The sequence below is a fragment of the Brassica oleracea genome, chromosome C7 (genome assembly GCF_000695525.1).
Source record: "Brassica oleracea var. oleracea cultivar TO1000 chromosome C7, BOL, whole genome shotgun sequence".
Classification (NCBI taxonomy): domain Eukaryota; kingdom Viridiplantae; phylum Streptophyta; class Magnoliopsida; order Brassicales; family Brassicaceae; genus Brassica; species Brassica oleracea.
Window position 1 is genome coordinate 41,839,748 of NC_027754.1, and position 17,178 is coordinate 41,856,925.

At 38.8% G+C, this 17,178-nt stretch overlaps 6 protein-coding genes across 14 annotated transcripts; 5 read left to right on the forward strand and 1 right to left on the reverse strand.

Annotated features, from left to right (window-relative positions):
- The first annotated feature begins 1,162 nt into the window (after positions 1-1,162).
- On the forward strand, positions 1,163-5,675 carry LOC106301813 (CTP synthase 1-like). Of its 4 annotated transcripts, none has more exons than XM_013738294.1 (20): positions 1,163-1,254; positions 1,654-1,807; positions 2,190-2,269; positions 2,380-2,466; positions 2,554-2,604; positions 2,691-2,808; positions 2,907-2,963; positions 3,035-3,099; positions 3,171-3,254; positions 3,338-3,388; positions 3,472-3,534; positions 3,638-3,684; positions 3,771-3,840; positions 3,930-3,992; positions 4,085-4,174; positions 4,256-4,294; positions 4,377-4,604; positions 4,687-4,772; positions 4,856-5,064; positions 5,153-5,490. In XM_013738294.1, the coding sequence occupies exons 2-20, from the start codon at positions 1,690-1,692 to the stop codon at positions 5,311-5,313; spliced, it is 1,767 nt and encodes a 588-aa protein (XP_013593748.1). In that variant the 5' UTR covers positions 1,163-1,254; positions 1,654-1,689; the 3' UTR covers positions 5,314-5,490. The 4 variants fall into 4 exon arrangements, with proteins under 4 accessions (XP_013593748.1, XP_013593749.1, XP_013593746.1 ...); XM_013738295.1 differs by having other exon boundaries at positions 4,865-5,064; XM_013738292.1 differs by having other exon boundaries at positions 4,856-5,675.
- A 426-nt stretch (positions 5,676-6,101) lies between these two features.
- On the forward strand, positions 6,102-8,787 carry LOC106306182 (ribonuclease H2 subunit B-like). Of its 2 annotated transcripts, none has more exons than XM_013742694.1 (11): positions 6,102-6,322; positions 6,405-6,509; positions 6,716-6,775; positions 6,907-7,008; positions 7,124-7,200; positions 7,299-7,422; positions 7,513-7,577; positions 7,928-7,997; positions 8,136-8,211; positions 8,299-8,392; positions 8,487-8,787. In XM_013742694.1, the coding sequence occupies exons 2-11, from the start codon at positions 6,452-6,454 to the stop codon at positions 8,601-8,603; spliced, it is 843 nt and encodes a 280-aa protein (XP_013598148.1). In that variant the 5' UTR covers positions 6,102-6,322; positions 6,405-6,451; the 3' UTR covers positions 8,604-8,787. The 2 variants fall into 2 exon arrangements, with proteins under 2 accessions (XP_013598148.1, XP_013598149.1); XM_013742695.1 differs by having other exon boundaries at positions 6,102-6,247.
- Positions 8,788-9,195: 408 nt separating this feature from the next.
- LOC106306181 (elongation factor Tu, chloroplastic-like) lies at positions 9,196-10,676 on the forward strand. The gene has a single exon (XM_013742693.1). The coding sequence runs from the start codon at positions 9,283-9,285 to the stop codon at positions 10,519-10,521; it is 1,239 nt and encodes a 412-aa protein (XP_013598147.1). The 5' UTR covers positions 9,196-9,282; the 3' UTR covers positions 10,522-10,676.
- Positions 10,677-11,067: 391 nt separating this feature from the next.
- On the forward strand, positions 11,068-12,469 carry LOC106306183 (protein LSD1-like). Of its 5 annotated transcripts, none has more exons than XM_013742696.1 (8): positions 11,068-11,223; positions 11,296-11,372; positions 11,462-11,602; positions 11,677-11,796; positions 11,878-11,999; positions 12,080-12,163; positions 12,246-12,320; positions 12,415-12,469. In XM_013742696.1, exons 3-8 carry the CDS (start codon positions 11,464-11,466, stop codon positions 12,457-12,459), a joined length of 585 nt encoding a protein of 194 aa, XP_013598150.1. In that variant the 5' UTR covers positions 11,068-11,223; positions 11,296-11,372; positions 11,462-11,463; the 3' UTR covers positions 12,460-12,469. The 5 variants fall into 5 exon arrangements, with proteins under 5 accessions (XP_013598150.1, XP_013598152.1, XP_013598153.1 ...); XM_013742698.1 differs by having other exon boundaries at positions 12,249-12,320; XM_013742699.1 differs by having other exon boundaries at positions 11,686-11,796.
- A 578-nt stretch (positions 12,470-13,047) lies between these two features.
- On the forward strand, positions 13,048-13,770 carry LOC106304334. Its single transcript, XM_013740742.1, has one exon. The coding sequence runs from the start codon at positions 13,180-13,182 to the stop codon at positions 13,597-13,599; it is 420 nt and encodes a 139-aa protein (XP_013596196.1). The 5' UTR covers positions 13,048-13,179; the 3' UTR covers positions 13,600-13,770.
- Positions 13,771-13,823: 53 nt separating this feature from the next.
- LOC106304333 (small nuclear ribonucleoprotein-associated protein B'-like) lies at positions 13,824-14,883 on the reverse strand. The gene has a single exon (XM_013740741.1). The coding sequence runs from the start codon at positions 14,743-14,745 to the stop codon at positions 13,993-13,995; it is 753 nt and encodes a 250-aa protein (XP_013596195.1). The 5' UTR covers positions 14,746-14,883; the 3' UTR covers positions 13,824-13,992.
- Between the last annotated feature and the right edge of the window lie 2,295 nt (positions 14,884-17,178).

Below are 17,178 nucleotides of genomic sequence, written 5' to 3' on the forward strand. Positions count from 1 at the left end.
TATTAATGTATTCTTGTTTTGTTTATTTAAAACATTCTCAAATCTTTTTTTTTGGCAACAAACAAGCTATTCTATTACTTAAACCATTCACCAAATTATATTAAAGTTCAATTAATCCGATAAGTTATTTTCATTTTATGATATTTTGTTTTGAGAAAATAATGATGAGACAAACATAATATTGATAAAATTTCGCGGGTATATTGATTTTTCAATACACTTATAGAAACATTTACTAGGTATATATATATATATATATATATATATATATATATATATATGTGTGTGTGGTAGTAGGTAAAATATATACAATAGCACATGCAATTTGGTCAAACAAAATTATAAAAAGAAAATTGTGTGGGATGCTTAGGACCATATCAAATGGCACTCTGTTTTCTCTTCTATAATTTATGCTAAAATAATTTTTGCTTCAGCGGTGTTAACATTCTTCTATATTCTATAGAGTAACTCTATTAGAGTATCTCCAACTCAATCTCAAATCCTCAGATTTTGAGGTTTTGTGTCATTCCAACTCAACTTCAAATTTTTAAATTTTGAGGTTTCACTATTCACAACCTCAAAACTATCTTGTATTTTTTTTTGTCCTTATAGTTATTTCTTTCATAAATATTAGTAACTTTTGTTAATATCAAAGATTATAATGCAAATAAATAAACTTTTAAATTTTTTTTTGAAGATTCATGGTTGGAGTAACCAACCCTCAAATCTTCATTTTGAAGTTTTACTCCCCTTAAAATGAGGTCTTGGGTTGGAGATGGTCTTATAGAGTAATATCATTGGAGCAAAAGTTACCCTATTTTAGTGTAAATTATAGGAAAAAAATAGTGTGTCATTAAAGATACCCCAATGCTAGAGACACATATATTGGTCTTGGTCATTTGCATTTTTCCGAGATTTGTGATCTTGATATTTATTTAAATATCTTATTGAAGAAACGGTCTTTAGAGTTTTTTGTTAAAAGTTAAGAAACGTTTTCTTATATTCCTCTAAGAACCCCGCCCTAAGAACCCCATTAATCAATCATGCTCTAAGAGATTTTGTCCTTTCCGTTTGACTAGAGAGAGAGTGAGATGGATTAGTCTAAAAATTTAGTTGCTAATTAAAATATGAAACACACCATCTCTTAAGAGTGGAACGCTTATAAAAGGGCCTTCACCATCCGACTATATCTCTCATTCATTTCGCTTCACATTTGGATAAAAATCTCTACTTACAGTTCTCGTTTTATATTAGGTAAGTCTAATATCTCCTCTACTTAAATTTTGATCGTTTCAACTCCTAACATACAAAAAAAAAATCAAGAACTCATCAGATTCTTGTGCTTGGGTACTCCGTTTCGCTCTTGCTCCTCTCTGTTATAAACAACCAAAACAGGCTTCTCTTATACAAAAAGACACTATCCTCTGTTTTTTATTAGTTACTTGGGACAGATTCTGTATAGCATAATTACTCATGACGTAGAAATTAAATTTGTCAGAACTCTTAACAACAATAATTACTTTGGAGTTCTTGAGTTCTAAGATTCATGGGGACAAAACCCTAAATCTGTTTCTATGCTCTGTTTTGTTATCTTTATAGCTCTGTCTCTCACTTAAAGTCTTACTTACAAAAGGTTTACTCTTTCTGTCTTAGAGCCAAGTGGTTAAGGAAGAAACAGCAGAGAAGAAGATGAAGTATGTGGTGGTTTCAGGTGGAGTAGTGAGTGGACTCGGAAAAGGAGTCACGGCAAGTAGCATCGGACTCATCCTCAAATCATGTGGATTCCGAGTCACCGCCATTAAAATCGGTCTCTCTCTTTTCTTTTCACAACAATTCTTTCACGTAAAACGAACATGTCACCTTCTTGTTCTCTCACGCAAAGTTCGTTTCTTTTCTTTTCTTCACTTTTTTTTTTTTTTTTTGCTTTTGATTATTTTCCTCACAACAAAGCTGAGAAAAGAAAAGAAAAAGTTTTAGATTTGATTTCTTGGCCCCAACGAACATGAAAAGGGAGCTTATTTTTCTCTACCTTCTCACGCGTGCATACAAAGTTAAAAAAAAATCTTGAATACTCCAAGATTTTAATCTTTTCTACTTTCACTGTTAACCAACCCATGCTGAAATCCTCATGACTTTTGTCAGAAAGTTAAATATTTTATTTTATTTTTGTTATGTTTATTTTTTCACAGATCCTTACTTAAACATAGATGCTGGGACCATGTCACCTATTGAGCATGGTGAAGTTTATGTCTTGGACGATGGTGGCGAGGTAATGCAACATTCAGTGACCAATTGTTCTGTTTCTTTGATTAGAAAGATCATTTAATTAGTTAGGTCAACAACCATTATAAAAATGAATATTTGTTTGTTAAATGAAAGGTTGATCTTGATCTTGGGAACTATGAGAGGTTTATGGACATTAAGCTTACCAGTGAAAACAACATAACTACCGGAAAGGTTTATAAGGTTTGTGTTGTTTATATGAGCAATTAAAAATAGTTTGGAGTGTTTGATTTTGATTTTTGTAACTTAGACGTTGACGTTTGTGAACAGCATGTGCTTGAGAAAGAGAGGAAAGGAGATTATCTTGGGAAAACTGTTCAGGTAAGTAGAAGAACATGCTGATAGTATATACTAATTAAACCATGTGTTTTTGAAAGATTTTTGAAATTCCTTTATGGGTATTGTAGGTTGTTCCTCATATCACTGATGCAATTCAAGAATGGATTGAGCGTGCGGCTAGGATTCCAGTTGATGGTCAGTCAACTCCAGCTGATGTTTGTGTCATAGAACTTGGAGGAACCATAGGTAACTTTTTTTAATTTAGAGAATTTTAACTCTCTGTGTCAGGTTTTGTTCAGATAGTTTTTTTTTTTAAACATGGAGCTACTCTTTGAATTCTGCAGGAGATATAGAGTCCATGCCTTTTATTAATGCTCTTGGACAGTTCTCCTATCGTGTAGGTAAGTAACGGTTTGTGTGTATGTTTTCATTGATGTATACAAGTCTTAGTGATGTTTTTTACATTTTTCAGGCTCTGAGAATTTTTGCTTGATCCATGTCAGTCTTGTGCCTGTATTGAATGTTGTTGGTGAACAGGCAAGTTTCTTGAGTCTTAAAATATCATTTAGTCAGGTGGCTTGTCCTAACAATGTTTAGTTGCTTATCAGAAGACTAAACCAACGCAACATAGCGTTCGAGACTTAAGAGGCCTTGGCTTGAGCCCCAACATCTTGGCTTGCAGAAGCGCAAAGGTTTCATCCTTGTAACTTTTTTTTATTTAATTTGGTCATCAATCTTAGCTCTGAGTTCGTTATAAAAAACCTTGATTTTGTAGCCACTTGAAGATAATGTGAAGGCCAAGCTCTCTCAGTTTTGCCAAGTTCCGGTATGGAATGTTTTATAAAATAAAATTTTGATCTCTCTTTTTATTCATACAAACATTGCAAGTAAGATTTAATTCATTTACAGATGGAAAACGTTGTCACTCTCTATGATTGCCCCAACATTTGGCACATTCCATTGCTTCTCAAAGTGAGTAGCTTTCTCATTCCACTATACTCTCAAAGTTTCAGTTATAGCAGGTTGTTCCCATCAGCCATCACCAATGTCTTAACATTTCAACTTGTTTGAGCAGGAACAAAAGGCACACGAGGCGATTTTGCGTGTCCTGAACCTTACCGGGTGTGTCTAGCTTACTCATATTCTTTATGTACATTGCTTCTTTCATTCAAATACTAATTCTTGTGGGAATCGTTGATCATATACAGAGTTGCCAAGGAGCCTGCACTAGAGGAGTGGTCTTTAATGGCTAAAATGAGCGACAAGTTGCATGTTCCTGTATGTGCTACCATTAAGACATTTCAGGCTTAGTTTATCTCACTTGTTTTCAGCAAGACATTGACTTACATTCTTTTTGAGTGTTTCAGGTTAAAATTGCTGTGGTGGGGAAGTACACTGAGCTCTTAGATTCCTACCTTTCTGTCCACAAGGTACACCTTCACATTATACATCAATTCCAGAAACTATAACCACAAAACTAAGCCTCTTCTGATAACCATAACTATTGTGTGTTGATGATCAGGCGCTCTTGCATGCTTCTGTGGCTAGGCGCAAGAAGCTTGTCATAGACTGGATCTCAGCTAGTGAACTTGAACAAGAGGCGAAAAAGGAGGTATGTCTACTACACTTTATACTAATCACTTCTAATCATGAAACCTTAGAAACTAAAAGCAAAATGATTCCCTCATTGCAGAATCCAGATGCATACAAGGCTGCCTGGAAGTTACTTAAGGTCTGAACATTCTTTCATTCCCTTTTTATGTCAAGATGAACTCTATCGTTGATTAGGTTCCATGTAAATATTTTGTCTTCAGGGTGCTGATGGTATTCTTGTTCCGGGAGGTTTTGGGAATAGAGGTGTACAAGGAAAGATGCTAGCAGCTAAATACGCCAGAGAGAACAAAGTTCCATACCTTGGCATCTGTCTAGGTATGCAACTCGCTGTGATCGAGTATGCAAGAACCGTACTCGGTTTGCAAGATGCAAACAGCACTGAACTCGATCGCAATACCAAGAACCCTTGTGTTGTTTTCATGCCAGAGGTTTTGTTTTCTTCCCTTCCACGTTCTTTTTTCTGTTCTGAGTTTTAGATAACTTAAAATGTAATGTTTATGTTTGAAGCAGGGCTCGAAAACGCATATGGGAGGTACTATGAGGTTAGGCTCAAGAAGAACTTACTTCCAAGCTAAAGACTCCAAATCAGCAAAACTGTAAGCATCAGAGATAAAAACAAGTTGAACTTGATGCATCCTATAGTTTAACTGATTATCTTGTTTTTTTTTTTTGTTTGGAGTTGTTTCAGATATGGGAACAGGAGTTTTGTTGATGAAAGACACCGACACAGATATGAGGTGAATCCTGCAATGGTTCCACGTTTAGAGAGCGCTGGACTCACATTCCCTGGAAAAGACGAGTCTGGTCAGCGGATGGAGATCGTTGAGTTGCCAAACCATCCGTTTTACGTTGGAGCTCAGTTCCATCCCGAGTACAAGTCAAGACCTGGAAAGCCGTCTCCTCTGAGAAGCCATCACATACGGTTTCTTGCTTTACACGTATGCTTAAAAGTTAAAAACCTATTTTCTTGGTGCAGGACTAATTGGAGCGGCTTGTGGAGAGCTAGACAACGTACTGCAACAAAGCTGCCAAGAAACAACTGTCTCGCGTCCTCAGTCCAATGGGAAACTCGAGAGAGTTTACTTGAAAGGCGCAGCGAAGAAGCCAGTCAGTGTTGTATACAGTTTATGCTCATGAACGTGTCATGCATTAAGGATGACTTCTCTCTTAAAAACAGCTGTTCTATCCTTGGATTTCTTTTTAACATGGATTTCTTCACCTGTGGAGGGAGAGAGACAAAGGGTGTACAGTTTGAAGATTTGGCTTTTTTTTATGAGACGGGGTTTGTTAAGACTAAGAAGAAGAACATTAAACACAAGCAAGTATTATTATACCTTTGTCTTTTGTAATGGGTATTTATTTAAAGAGTGTCATGGGTTTGACTCTCCCTCTGCTGCTGTGTTTCTTGGTTTCTTATGTCGTAGTAGTTAGTATCATCTTTCATTAGCTTTCCTTTTGTTTGTTTGTTTGTTTGTTATGGTTTAAACATTTCCAGAGAAGTTTCATTGTTCCCTGCTATGTTAATGTAGTTTCTATGTTATTTGAATGTTTATGTTATATAAACTAGGTTTCTTCTGTTTCTTACCGGCTATTGTCGAGTTTTGGTTTGAACCATATGTTAATGTATTTACCCGAATTGGACACTTGAAACCATCTGCATGTGCAATCCCTTCTTTTGAAACAGTGTTTGATGATGTCTCTCAGAGCCTGCAATGATATAAGTCTAAAGTCAAGAATTGTGCAAGACTCCTACATTGAAGCTTCTTCATTACTTGGGCTGTGTTGTTACCAAAACTAATATAGGGACTAATCTGGCTAATATCTGTTAAAGTTAAGGGGACTATTTGCAAATAATTTCCTTTTATTTGTTTATGGGCCTAAACTTTATTGTCAACAGCCCAGGCCCATTTTTGAATGCGCGCGCTACTTCCTGCCATGGCGCCAAATCCGGTCTCGACTTGTCATTTCTCTATCTGGCTTTTCGTATTTTGTACACCAACTGTTCGATGATATGTCTTAAAGAAACCTCGTCCTGATTCATTCGCCTCACTAGTTGCGAGCCTTCATTACGGTATGTCATCGAATTGGTAGTATGGGATTTCGCAATCTCTAGTCTTTTATCGCCCTAGCTCTCGTTTGAAGGGAGGTAACTTGGGTTTTAGGGCAGACTATCGTCTTGAGTGAGCTTGATACAGCGATTTGTAATTGAATTGCTCTGTTGGTGTCAGATTCTTTGGATTTTGGTTTGATAAAGGTTAAAGATAAGATTTTGACGATGAGTTCTACTGTTTGGTGGGAAGGAGCTGAGAAGACACGAGTTCTCATTGCCTCAGGTTCTCTCTTCTAACTTCATTCAGGTTTTGTTTTAATGTTAACCTACATGAGTTTAAGGTTATGCATTGATGTAGGAATATCTATGAAAAATATGTTGTTTAGTGTTTATCAGTGATTAAAAAAGTTTGGTTTGAATAATAATAATAATAATAGGTTATTGATGCTTAAAATAACATGGCCGTTTGTTATCATTTCATATGTGAAGATTCAGGATGTGGCGGAAACAAACCCGGAGAACTATTAACACTTCGCCATCCAAAATCAGGTAATGGGATGTAGATTATTGACAAGCTTGTTGTATAGTGTTCTAGAGAAAAACTTCAGTTAGTAACATCTTATGTAATTGCTTTTGAAAAAACATCATATTTAGTTTTGGTATGTTTGTTTATATGGCAGACAATGGAACATGCTACCTTTTCAGTAATGGGATGCTTCAAGAAATTCAATGGTTTAAGCAATCATATGGTTCTTGGTTCCTGGGAGATTACATTTCTCAAGGTAAATTCCACTGTTGATCTTGATTATTAAGTATATTAGCTTCCTAGGAATTTTGAGTCACGATATTATTCAATGCAAGGCGAGGAATGTTCATGACTGTTTTTTTTTGTTACAGATGGAAGCTTGTACATGGCCACTCCGGTTGATCCTGTTTTCATCTTGTTGCCTATTTTCGACGAGGCAAGAATGAAGGTCGGTCGGTCGCTCTATGCTCCCCTGCCTCTTCTCGAATTCAATATTGTTTCCCATCTGATTTCAGTTTCTTAGAAGTGTTAATTGTCGATCTGTAGAAAGGTGAAGATCCTGGAAAGTTCAGGCAGCTGGATGAGATTTTGTTTGTGGAAGGATATCCTGAATATCAACATTTGCTGCCACTTGCGGAGAAGAGTATGGAGATCGTTTGTCAGACTCAAGGTACATTTTTGGTCTATGGATTCACACGCTTAACTGAACCACAATTTTCAGATTGCTTGTAAACTAAATGCGTCTCATCAATTCTTGCAGAGGTTGGGTCTATGAAGTTCTATCGGCTTGATAACTCGAAAGTCTTAGCTTGGTTAACTTGTAAGGTATGCTCTTGTCTTAACATGATTCTTTTTTTTAGCCTTTTTCTAGTTGAAATTTTTTCTTGATACCTTTGCCATTTGAAAGCGATACATGTGTCTGAATCACGATGTTTACGCATATTCTTCAGGAATGAGGCATGTTTAATGATTTATATGTCTTTCTTGGATACTGCTTGGTGAAATTCTGAAATTGCAGCGTCCATATAAAGCAATGCTGCACTGACTCTAACTTGTTGTGTTTCACATTCTATAACTCTTGTCTCTGATTGAATTTGAGGGAATGACAATAATGCAGATCAACTCGTGTCTATTTTATTCCTATACTTAAGGTGCCTGCACTTTAATGAACGCAGGTAAGCTGTTTAAAGAAGACTCTTCCGGAACTGGACAAGAACTATGCAGCTCAAGGCGAGAAGCAAACATGTAAGTTGTAGAACAGAAATCATTTACTTTTGCGTTTCGTTCCATCTATGGTGCATGTCCTTTCTTGAAATTGAGCCTTCAAGAGGTGATGCTATATGGCTTTTAAGTTTTAACTGATATAGCCTTTCTTATGTACAGTGGTGGATGCAGTTTCAATTGTCGGTGAGTACCTGAAGACAGAGTCTTGGTTGAAGCTCCTCTATGATCATCTTGGGTACTTTTTCTTTTGTCAAAAATCTGAAATTCTTAGAGAACCATACGTCCTTACAAAGGTGTTCGTTATGTCATGTTTATCTTGCAGACTCGAGTTTGTTGACCCAACGATGAAAGAAACCAATACAGAGAACTTTCCAAATGCAAATGAGAATAAGATGGAATACTCAAATTCATCACAGGTGTGTATGCTTCATTGCAAAATCAAAATCTGTATCTTTTGTGTTCGTTCTTGTTGACTTGTACAAGTATTTTCTTTTGGTCCATGTTTTATAGGAGAAAGCAAATAAGAAGACAGGAAAACCTGGGAAGCAGATAAAGCAAGCAAAGGTAGAGACTGGATCAAAGAACATAAGAGATATGTTTTCAAGGGCTTGTAAGAAAAAATGCTGAAATGTTTGAAACTATTTCAACTATTTATGATTGATTTTTCAGCTACCAAATGATATTTGCTTAGCTATCAACGTTTTGAACAAAGACTAACTCACGTGTTATTTGAATTCTAAATTCGTAACCAGTGTTGCTTATTAGCTGAAATATGTATGTCTTTCTGGTACAAGAATCTGCTAATTTTTGTAAGAATTCACGACAAAAATGGAAATAGAGATATAAGTATAAGACCATAACAAATAACAAGCGTGGAAACATGTTTAGTCTAGTGGTTTAATTAACGGTTTATCAGTGTTTTTACATCAGAAATTAGATAATTCTCAGTTGTAGATTCATTTGTATAATAATTCTCGTAGTTCTCCAATTTGTATTTGAATAATAAACAAATGGTGTTAGAAAATATTTTTTAACAAGAAGGCATTTTCATAACAAAACAACGAGCAGTTTAATCCCCTAACATTAGATTGTCTCGCCGTTTATAACTGTAGAAAACGGCACGATGTGTGCTTATGGGAACAAGAAGACAAAGAAGTTGCAGCGGATAGGATTAAATAAGAGCCCTTCATATATCTTCTTACGAAGAGATAAATCTCACTCACTCACTCACTCACTCACTCACTCTATCCCCAAATCTTCTCCGTCTTCTCCACCAAATCCAAACCCTAACTTCTCAATTCCCCCCATGGCGATATCCACTCCAGCCGCCTGCTCCTCCTCCTCCAGACTCATCTCCCCTCCTTCCCTCCGTCCCGCCATCTCCACCTCCACCTCCACCAACCTCAAAACCCTAAACCTCTCCTCCTCCTTGGGGAACAGCGTCGCCAAAAAGTACGACGAGATCGACGCCGCGCCGGAGGAACGAGCCCGCGGCATCACCATCAACACCGCCACCGTCGAGTACGAGACGGAGAATCGCCACTACGCCCACGTGGACTGCCCCGGCCACGCCGACTACGTCAAGAACATGATCACCGGAGCCGCGCAGATGGACGGAGCCATCCTCGTCGTCTCCGGCGCCGACGGGCCCATGCCGCAGACCAAAGAGCACATCCTTCTCGCCAAGCAGGTCGGCGTCCCCGACATGGTCGTCTTCCTCAACAAAGAGGATCAGGTCGACGACGCCGAGCTGCTTGAGCTCGTCGAGCTCGAGGTGCGTGAGCTTTTGTCTTCCTACGAGTTTAACGGTGACGATATCCCGATTATCTCCGGCTCCGCGTTGTTAGCTGTGGAGACGCTTACTGAGAATCCTAATGTCAAGCGTGGTGATAACAAATGGGTGGATAAGATTTACGAGCTGATGGATGCTGTTGATAGTTATATACCGATCCCTCAGAGACAGACTGAGTTGCCTTTCTTGTTAGCTGTTGAAGATGTGTTCTCCATCACGGGGCGTGGGACTGTGGCTACAGGGAGGGTGGAGAGAGGGACTGTGAAGGTTGGGGAGACTGTTGATTTAGTGGGGTTGAGGGAGACTAGGAACTATACTGTTACTGGTGTTGAGATGTTTCAGAAGATTCTCGATGAGGCTTTGGCTGGGGATAACGTTGGGTTGTTGCTTAGGGGTATTCAGAAGGCTGATATTCAGAGGGGGATGGTGTTGGCTAAGCCCGGGAGTATTACTCCGCATACGAAGTTTGAGGCGATTGTCTATGTGTTGAAGAAGGAAGAAGGTGGGAGGCATTCGCCGTTTTTCGCGGGGTACAGGCCTCAGTTTTACATGAGGACGACGGATGTGACGGGGAAAGTGACGAAGATTATGAATGATAAAGATGAGGAGTCGAAGATGGTTATGCCTGGGGATAGGGTGAAGATTGTTGTGGAGCTTATTGTGCCTGTGGCTTGTGAGCAAGGGATGAGGTTTGCTATTAGAGAAGGTGGGAAGACCGTTGGTGCTGGAGTTATTCAGTCTATCATCGAATGAGGAATTAGAGTTTTATCTGTCTACTTTGCTTTCTTTGTGTTTCCCCTCTTTGATTCACAAAACTCTTTTACTTTGTGTCATCTTCTATAAGAAGCTGAAATCAAAATGTCATATATTTCTTGACCCCTTATATATTTATTGCATTCTGATTTGTCCGTTGGGTCCGAAGAAGACCAGTCCAGATTGTAGCAGCTTAGATGATTGAAAAGGTATTTAAAAGGTGAAGCAGAGAAGCCTTTCCCTGATGCTTTCACATATGCTTCTGTGATCGATTAATTACAAAACCAAATGACAGAAAAAACATCTATTTTCCATTGTCGAAACATTGTTCAAATCCTTCATAATGCTTTAGGTTTTGACAAGAAGAAAATGTTAAAAGACTGACTATTCTAATGTTTTCTGCGTAAGCCAATAGCTACGTTTGAACCGCCGTTTGGAACAAACAAATTTTGATGTTATAAAGAATATAAAGCGCGTTTTAAGACCGCTCTAGTTGTCCGAACGCGTCAAGTAAAAAAAAAAAAAAATCATTATATAAAACAAAATCGTAAATTGCGAGATAAATCATCATCAGAGAAGGAAAGAAAGAAAAAGGGAAAAATCGAAATCTTATTGTCCATATCTCTCAGTTTGGATTGGCGTCTCTCTGCATATAGCTCTTCGCGGGTTTTGCAATCGAGATCCCTCTTCCAACTCCAATCGGTATGATCAAGAACCAATCTTTTTCTTGAATTGACACTGCTCGTCTGATTCATATGATGATAATGGATGCAGAAGCTTTTTGGCTTTGAATTGAATTTTGGGTTTCGGTTTCAAAGCCAGCTCCTTTGTCTTCCTCAGAGAGAAATCAGGTGACCCTTTTCTCTTTTATGTTTAGTATTGAGACATTTTAGCGTTTTTGTTCTGTCTTTGTGATTGATTCTTTGATATTAAAAAGCAGAGATGCAGGACCAACTCGTGTGTCATGGGTGTAGAAATACATTGCTCTATCCTAGAGGAGCTACCAACGTTCGCTGTGCCTTATGTAACACTATCAACATGGTCCCTCTTCATCCTCCTCCTCCTCCTCCTCATCATCATGGTATTGACCCTTTCATTTATAATTGAGTAGGGAGGTTAGAAGATTTTATGACTTGGTTTGGATTCTGAACACAGCTCATGCAGGGATGGACATGGCTCACATTGTATGTGGTGGTTGCCGCACAATGCTTATGTATACCCGTGGGGCAAGCAGCGTTAGATGCTCTTGCTGTCAGACTGTTAACCTTGTCCCTGGTATATATATATGCATCTAGAATCTGTCTTTTACTTCATCAGCATTGTTCTGTCTGCTGAAACTGTGTTTGAATTTGACAGCAACCCCACCCGCCAATCAGCCTGCGCATGTCAATTGTGGGAACTGTCGAACAACCCTCATGTATCCTTACGGTGCACCATCTGTTAGATGCGCTGTTTGCCAGTTCGTTACTAACGTTAATGTCAGTACTCCTGCATGGTTGAGTTAAGTACAAAAGATCTTTGTATTGGCATTTGATTTTGTGTGTGTTTCCATCTGCAGATGGGCAATGGAAGGGTGCCTTTCCCAACTAACCAGCCGAATGGAACAGCCTCCTCTCCCGGGTCAATGCCCTCTACATCCACTGTGAGTTATTAAATTTATGGTTTTGTAGAATTTTTCATGGAACTGTGTATTTACTCTGTTCATGGGTTTAACCGTTTTCCAGCAGTCAACACCACCGTCTCAAACCCAAACAGTCGTCGTAGAAAACCCCATGTCTGTTAATGAAAGTGGAAAGTTGGTGAGTTTCGCAAGGCTTCTCATGTAGCTTTGTTCTTATTATTTACACATTAGAAGAAGGTTTTGATAAAAGTGACTTTAAAAACTTTTGGCAGGTGAGCAATGTTGTGGTTGGAGTGACAACAGACAAGAAGAAATAACCCACGAGAAAAAAAATTGATTGCAGTCTCTATCCCTGCGTCTGGGTTTGTGCATATTACATACGCGGACAAGTGACTGTTTATGTTATAAGTTATAACTCCTTTTTTTAACCCCCCAAAAAAAAAGGCTTCTCAGAATCTCTTGTTTGTTTTTTTTTCCTTCTTTCAAAGTTGATGAACACAAAGGTTTTTGGTCCTACAATCTGCCATTCCTATTTGTAGACTTTGTAAACTTCATTGGCCCTTTGTGGCATTGTTAATGTATGTATTACTATAAAATCTGATAAACCAACCAAACATTCTTGGCTACTTAAGCTGCAGCCATTGTAACGTTCTAAACATTTAAAATGCTGCAGCCTAGATCATTTAAATGCTGATTATCATTTCCAGATTTATCTGCTTTGTGAGGTTCTAGTTCTCATTAACTTAGATGAAATTAACAACTTTGTCAACAGAAGTATAGACTTAATACCAAAATCAGTTTGCATCTCACCTTCTCTGGTTCATCTTCATCAAGCTCATGACAATAAGCATGACTTTGAAAATTGAGATTTAGGTAAGAAGTAGACATCCAACATTAGTCTCCAACACATTATTCTCCTAACTCATCCCTGACTACAATCTCCACTCTATAAATTACAACACCATTGACTCCAAACACCATCAAACAAACAATTCTCATATAAAAGTCCAAGAACACAAAACAAGTCAGTTACTACAATGTCAATCTCAAGAGTCTCTCTCTGCCTGATCTTTCTCACCTTCCTCACTTCCCCACTTGTTCTCTGCTCTCGCAGCCCAAAAATGGCGGTAGCAGCATCAGCCGCAGTAGAGAAGAAGCTCGAGAAAACAAATGTTCATCCTCCGGTACTTCCGGTTCCTGAATTCACCGAGGTTGATTCATCACCCTCTATGGTCAAGATCGATGATGAACCTGCAACAAACCCTGCGATATCCGGTTTCTTCAGGTCTAAATTCCCATTCCAAGGCTGGCCTTTCCACAAGTATGGTTCTTTCCCAATGGCTAAGCCTGCGAATCCTTCTGTTCCTACAACACCGGTTACTGGAGCTGAGGAAGACGAATCTGAGAAGGTGCCTTCTTCACCAAGCAAAGGAAACAGAGACGGTGGCAACGCATGATGAAACGAAGACAAGAAATGTACTTACCACTAAAACCGTATCGTGTTTAATGACTGTTGAATCTTTATTCATTAGTTTTACATAAATGTATCAAATAAAAAACGCACCATGTACTATAAAATGCTACGTAACAGTTTACATGGATTATGAAATGAATACAGTTTTATCTTATCTGCTTAAATCGGTGTAATGCAATAAGACGGTGAGATAATTTAATGGAATCTCTCTTACAAGAAACACACAAGAAGACAAAAGCAAAGACACACTCACTTGTCAACAAATCTACAAACTTTAAGGATAGATCAGACTAAACCTTAACAATGCCTTCACAAAACAAAATGCATTCTTTTAGCTAACCTAATCACTGCTGCTGTTGTGTTCAAAAAAAAAAAATCACTGCTGCTGCTGGTTAGGCGGCGGTGGTGGAACGCCGGGACGCGGTGGAGGAGCAAAACCACCAGGAGGAGGATGCATCATTCCAGGGTGAGCCTGAGGCGGTCCCTGCATCCCATGAGGCGGCGGAGGACCTCTCATCATCCCACCAGGCGGAGGACCCATCGGCCTCTGCCCATACGGAGGCGGCGGCGGTCCACCAAACTGCGGCCGCATACCGTAAGGCGGAGGAGGACCTTGAGGAAGACCTCTCCCCATCGGAGGAGGCGGAAGCATCTGTCCGGGAGGCCTCATAACCGGAGGCCGAGAGATCTGAGGCTGCATCATCCCCGGAGCCGGCCCACCAACTCCACGAACAGGCCCAGCAAGCCCAGGCTGGGCTTGAACAAGCGGGCCAGTAGGTACTCCACGTCCAGCAGCACGGCCCATTCCAGGACCAGCAACAGCACCTCCTGAGCCACCAGCCTTGGCACGTGACTCTTCAGGAGGAGGTGGTCCTTCGACAGTTATGGAGATAACCTCTTCGCCTCTGAGCAGCACCAAGCCTAGCGTACGGCGATCTTCTCTCTCTTCGTTTATCTTCTTCCCTTTAGCTGGCGGAAGCTTGCGGAACTCCTCGCAGTCTCCGAGAACGAGGTTCATGTGGCGATCGAAGGCCATGAACTTTCCGATTAGCTGTCGTCCGTCTTGGATCGTCACTCGCATCCTGTAGTTTATGAACTGGAGCATCTTGGAACTCTTAGACATCGACATTATCGCCGATTTGGGAGTGAATACCGCGACGCGCTTGAGTGGAGATTCGGCCGGTGAATCGAGTACGCCGGAGGATTCGAAACGTAACAGATCGAAAGTAGGGCTTTGTTGGAGAAGACACTACTTACTTGCTTATGGACTTATATTCTTAATGGGCCTAAATATAATGGACTAGGCTTCACATTAAAATTGTACATTTGTTTCTAATTTTGTATCATTTCAGTACGTTTGGGCTGTATTTATATAGCACCACCACCAAATCACTTAAATATAAAATAAAAATTAATAGATATTGAATAAACTTAAATAATGTATGACCAAATACTAAAAATATAGATGAATTTAAATACTAGAGTGTTGAAGATAAACATGTAATAAAATAATGATTCTCCAGATCTTTCTTTGACCGACTGAAATGACCGGCTTTTGTTATTTTAATATTTTCATCTTACTATAAATAGGTGTATTACCCCTTTGTTGTAAGTTCAGTTTACTATTGAAACAATAATCAAAAAGATCAATTCCTCTTTTCTTCTTACATCATCTCACATCAAAGAACATATATTATATTTATATCTTTTGTTTTTCACTTTTATTTAATAATACACAACACGTTATCATCACGAGGTTTTGACCAACTGAGGCTTATCAATCCGAAAGTTCTTAAACCAGCTGAGGTAATGTTTAAATTTATGTATTATAATATATTTAATTTATTTAAATTTTATTATTGTTCCGGAATGAGAGGCTAGACCTTCTCCGTTTATTTTTCGGGATGATAGGCGCTGTCTTCCCCGACTGATCGTTATGGTAGGCTATGCCTTCACGATCAGAGAAACACGTGGTAGGCTTTGCCTCCGCGACTAAAAATAAAAGGTCAAAAATGGTAGACTAAGTCTCCTCGGACCTTGAAATAAAAGTTAAAATAGTAGACCATGTCTCTTCGGACTTTGAAAAATAATAATCAATATGGTAGTCTATGACTCCTTGGATCATGTGGTAGGCTAAGCCTCCCGATTTTATTTATGCTATTTAAATTTCTGCAATTTAAATTTATACAATTTAAGTTTATGCTTTTATTTTATGTCTTTAATTTCTGCATTTAAATTATGCATTTAAATTCCTAAATTCCCATCTTTACTATATTTATTGAATAGAATTATCATGTCGAATTTGACAAAGCTCGAAATTAATGCCCTGGATATTACGGGAAATAATTATATGACCTGGGCAGTGGGTGCAAAGATGCACCTGAGAGGAAACGGGCTTTTGGAAACCACTGATAGTTCGAAAACGGTGTCGGATGAGAAAAAGGCTAAAGCCATGATATTTTTACGACACCACATCCATGATGGTTTAAAGGATGAATATATTACAAAAGAAGATCCTTGTGACCTCTGAAAATCTTTAAAAGAGAGGTTCGATCACCAGAAATATGTGATCTTACCGAAAGCTAAACACGAGTGGATCCATCTCCAGTCCAGGATTACAAAAGTGTTAGTGAGTTTAATTCTGCGATGTTCGGAATTACTTCGAGGATGATGTTATGTGGAGAGAAAATAAGTGATTATGATATGATCGAGAAAACTCTCTCCACGTTACATCCTGAAAATGTAATCCTGCAGCGACAATACCGGGTGAATGGATATACCCGTTACTCGGAGTTGATGCAAGTCCTCCTTGTAGCGGAGCAGAATAATTATCTTCTGACTTTAGACCATCAAGCTCATCCAGTTATGATAATAGAAGAGGACGAGGTCGTGGACGTGGTGGAAACCGTTACCATGGTCGTGGAAAAGAACGAGTAAGAAGATTATGTCTCTATGATGAAAGAGATAACAAGAACTTCCACGAAAATGAAAGGAATGAAAAGGACCGGGATGATAAAAGGCAAACGGGAAAGGTTTGCTACAGATGCGGCATGAAAGGTAATTGGGTACGTAACTGTCGTACGTCAAAATACTTAGCCGATTTGTATAGAGAATCCCAAAAGGGAAAAGAGAAAGGAAGAGGTGAAACAAACTTCATCTCTGATGAACCCGGGTCATCCTTTCATGGTTTAAATGATGATACTCTTCTTGACGTATCAGACTTTCTGGTTGAACCAGAGAGTATCGATGAGTGATGTAGATCGATGTGATATAAGTAGACTGTATTATATTATATATATATCTTTTGTTGTAAGATATATGTTATGAATATTTTATATTCAGAAAATGCAAAACTTTGAAACTGTGGATGGAGATTTGTGTTTGGCAGATAGTGCGTCAACGCACACGATAATTAAAGATAAGAAATATTTCTCCAGTCTCAAAATAAGAGATTACGCTGGAAGCGTAAGTACAATATCTGGTAATGCAAAGATTATTATGGGCTCAGGAAGAGCGAAATATTCAATGCCTGGGGGAACGATATTTGAAATAAGTGATGCAC

What these genes read in the sequence shown, in the direction of transcription:
- LOC106301813 (XM_013738292.1), top strand. Translation starts at nt 1,690, where the DNA reads ATGAAGTATGTGGTGGTTTCAGGTGGAGTAGTGAGTGGACTCGGAAAA. An exon ending in ATCTTGGGAAAACTGTTCAG is followed by an intron (nt 2,605 to 2,690) that starts GTAAGTAGAAGA and finishes TGGGTATTGTAG; the next exon opens with GTTGTTCCTCATATCACTGA. An exon ending in CGTGTCCTGAACCTTACCGG is followed by an intron (nt 3,685 to 3,770) that starts GTGTGTCTAGCT and finishes GATCATATACAG; the next exon opens with AGTTGCCAAGGAGCCTGCAC.
- LOC106306182 (XM_013742694.1), top strand. Translation starts at nt 6,452, where the DNA reads ATGAGTTCTACTGTTTGGTGGGAAGGAGCTGAGAAGACACGAGTTCTC. An exon ending in ACGAGTTCTCATTGCCTCAG is followed by an intron (nt 6,510 to 6,715) that starts GTTCTCTCTTCT and finishes TCATATGTGAAG; the next exon opens with ATTCAGGATGTGGCGGAAAC. An exon ending in AATACTCAAATTCATCACAG is followed by an intron (nt 8,393 to 8,486) that starts GTGTGTATGCTT and finishes CATGTTTTATAG; the next exon opens with GAGAAAGCAAATAAGAAGAC.
- LOC106304333 (XM_013740741.1), bottom strand. Translation starts at nt 14,745, where the DNA reads ATGTCGATGTCTAAGAGTTCCAAGATGCTCCAGTTCATAAACTACAGG.
- LOC106306181 (XM_013742693.1), top strand. Translation starts at nt 9,283, where the DNA reads ATGGCGATATCCACTCCAGCCGCCTGCTCCTCCTCCTCCAGACTCATC.
- LOC106304334 (XM_013740742.1), top strand. Translation starts at nt 13,180, where the DNA reads ATGTCAATCTCAAGAGTCTCTCTCTGCCTGATCTTTCTCACCTTCCTC.
- LOC106306183 (XM_013742696.1), top strand. Translation starts at nt 11,464, where the DNA reads ATGCAGGACCAACTCGTGTGTCATGGGTGTAGAAATACATTGCTCTAT. An exon ending in TCCTCCTCCTCATCATCATG is followed by an intron (nt 11,603 to 11,676) that starts GTATTGACCCTT and finishes TTCTGAACACAG; the next exon opens with CTCATGCAGGGATGGACATG. An exon ending in CAATGCCCTCTACATCCACT is followed by an intron (nt 12,164 to 12,245) that starts GTGAGTTATTAA and finishes ACCGTTTTCCAG; the next exon opens with CAGTCAACACCACCGTCTCA.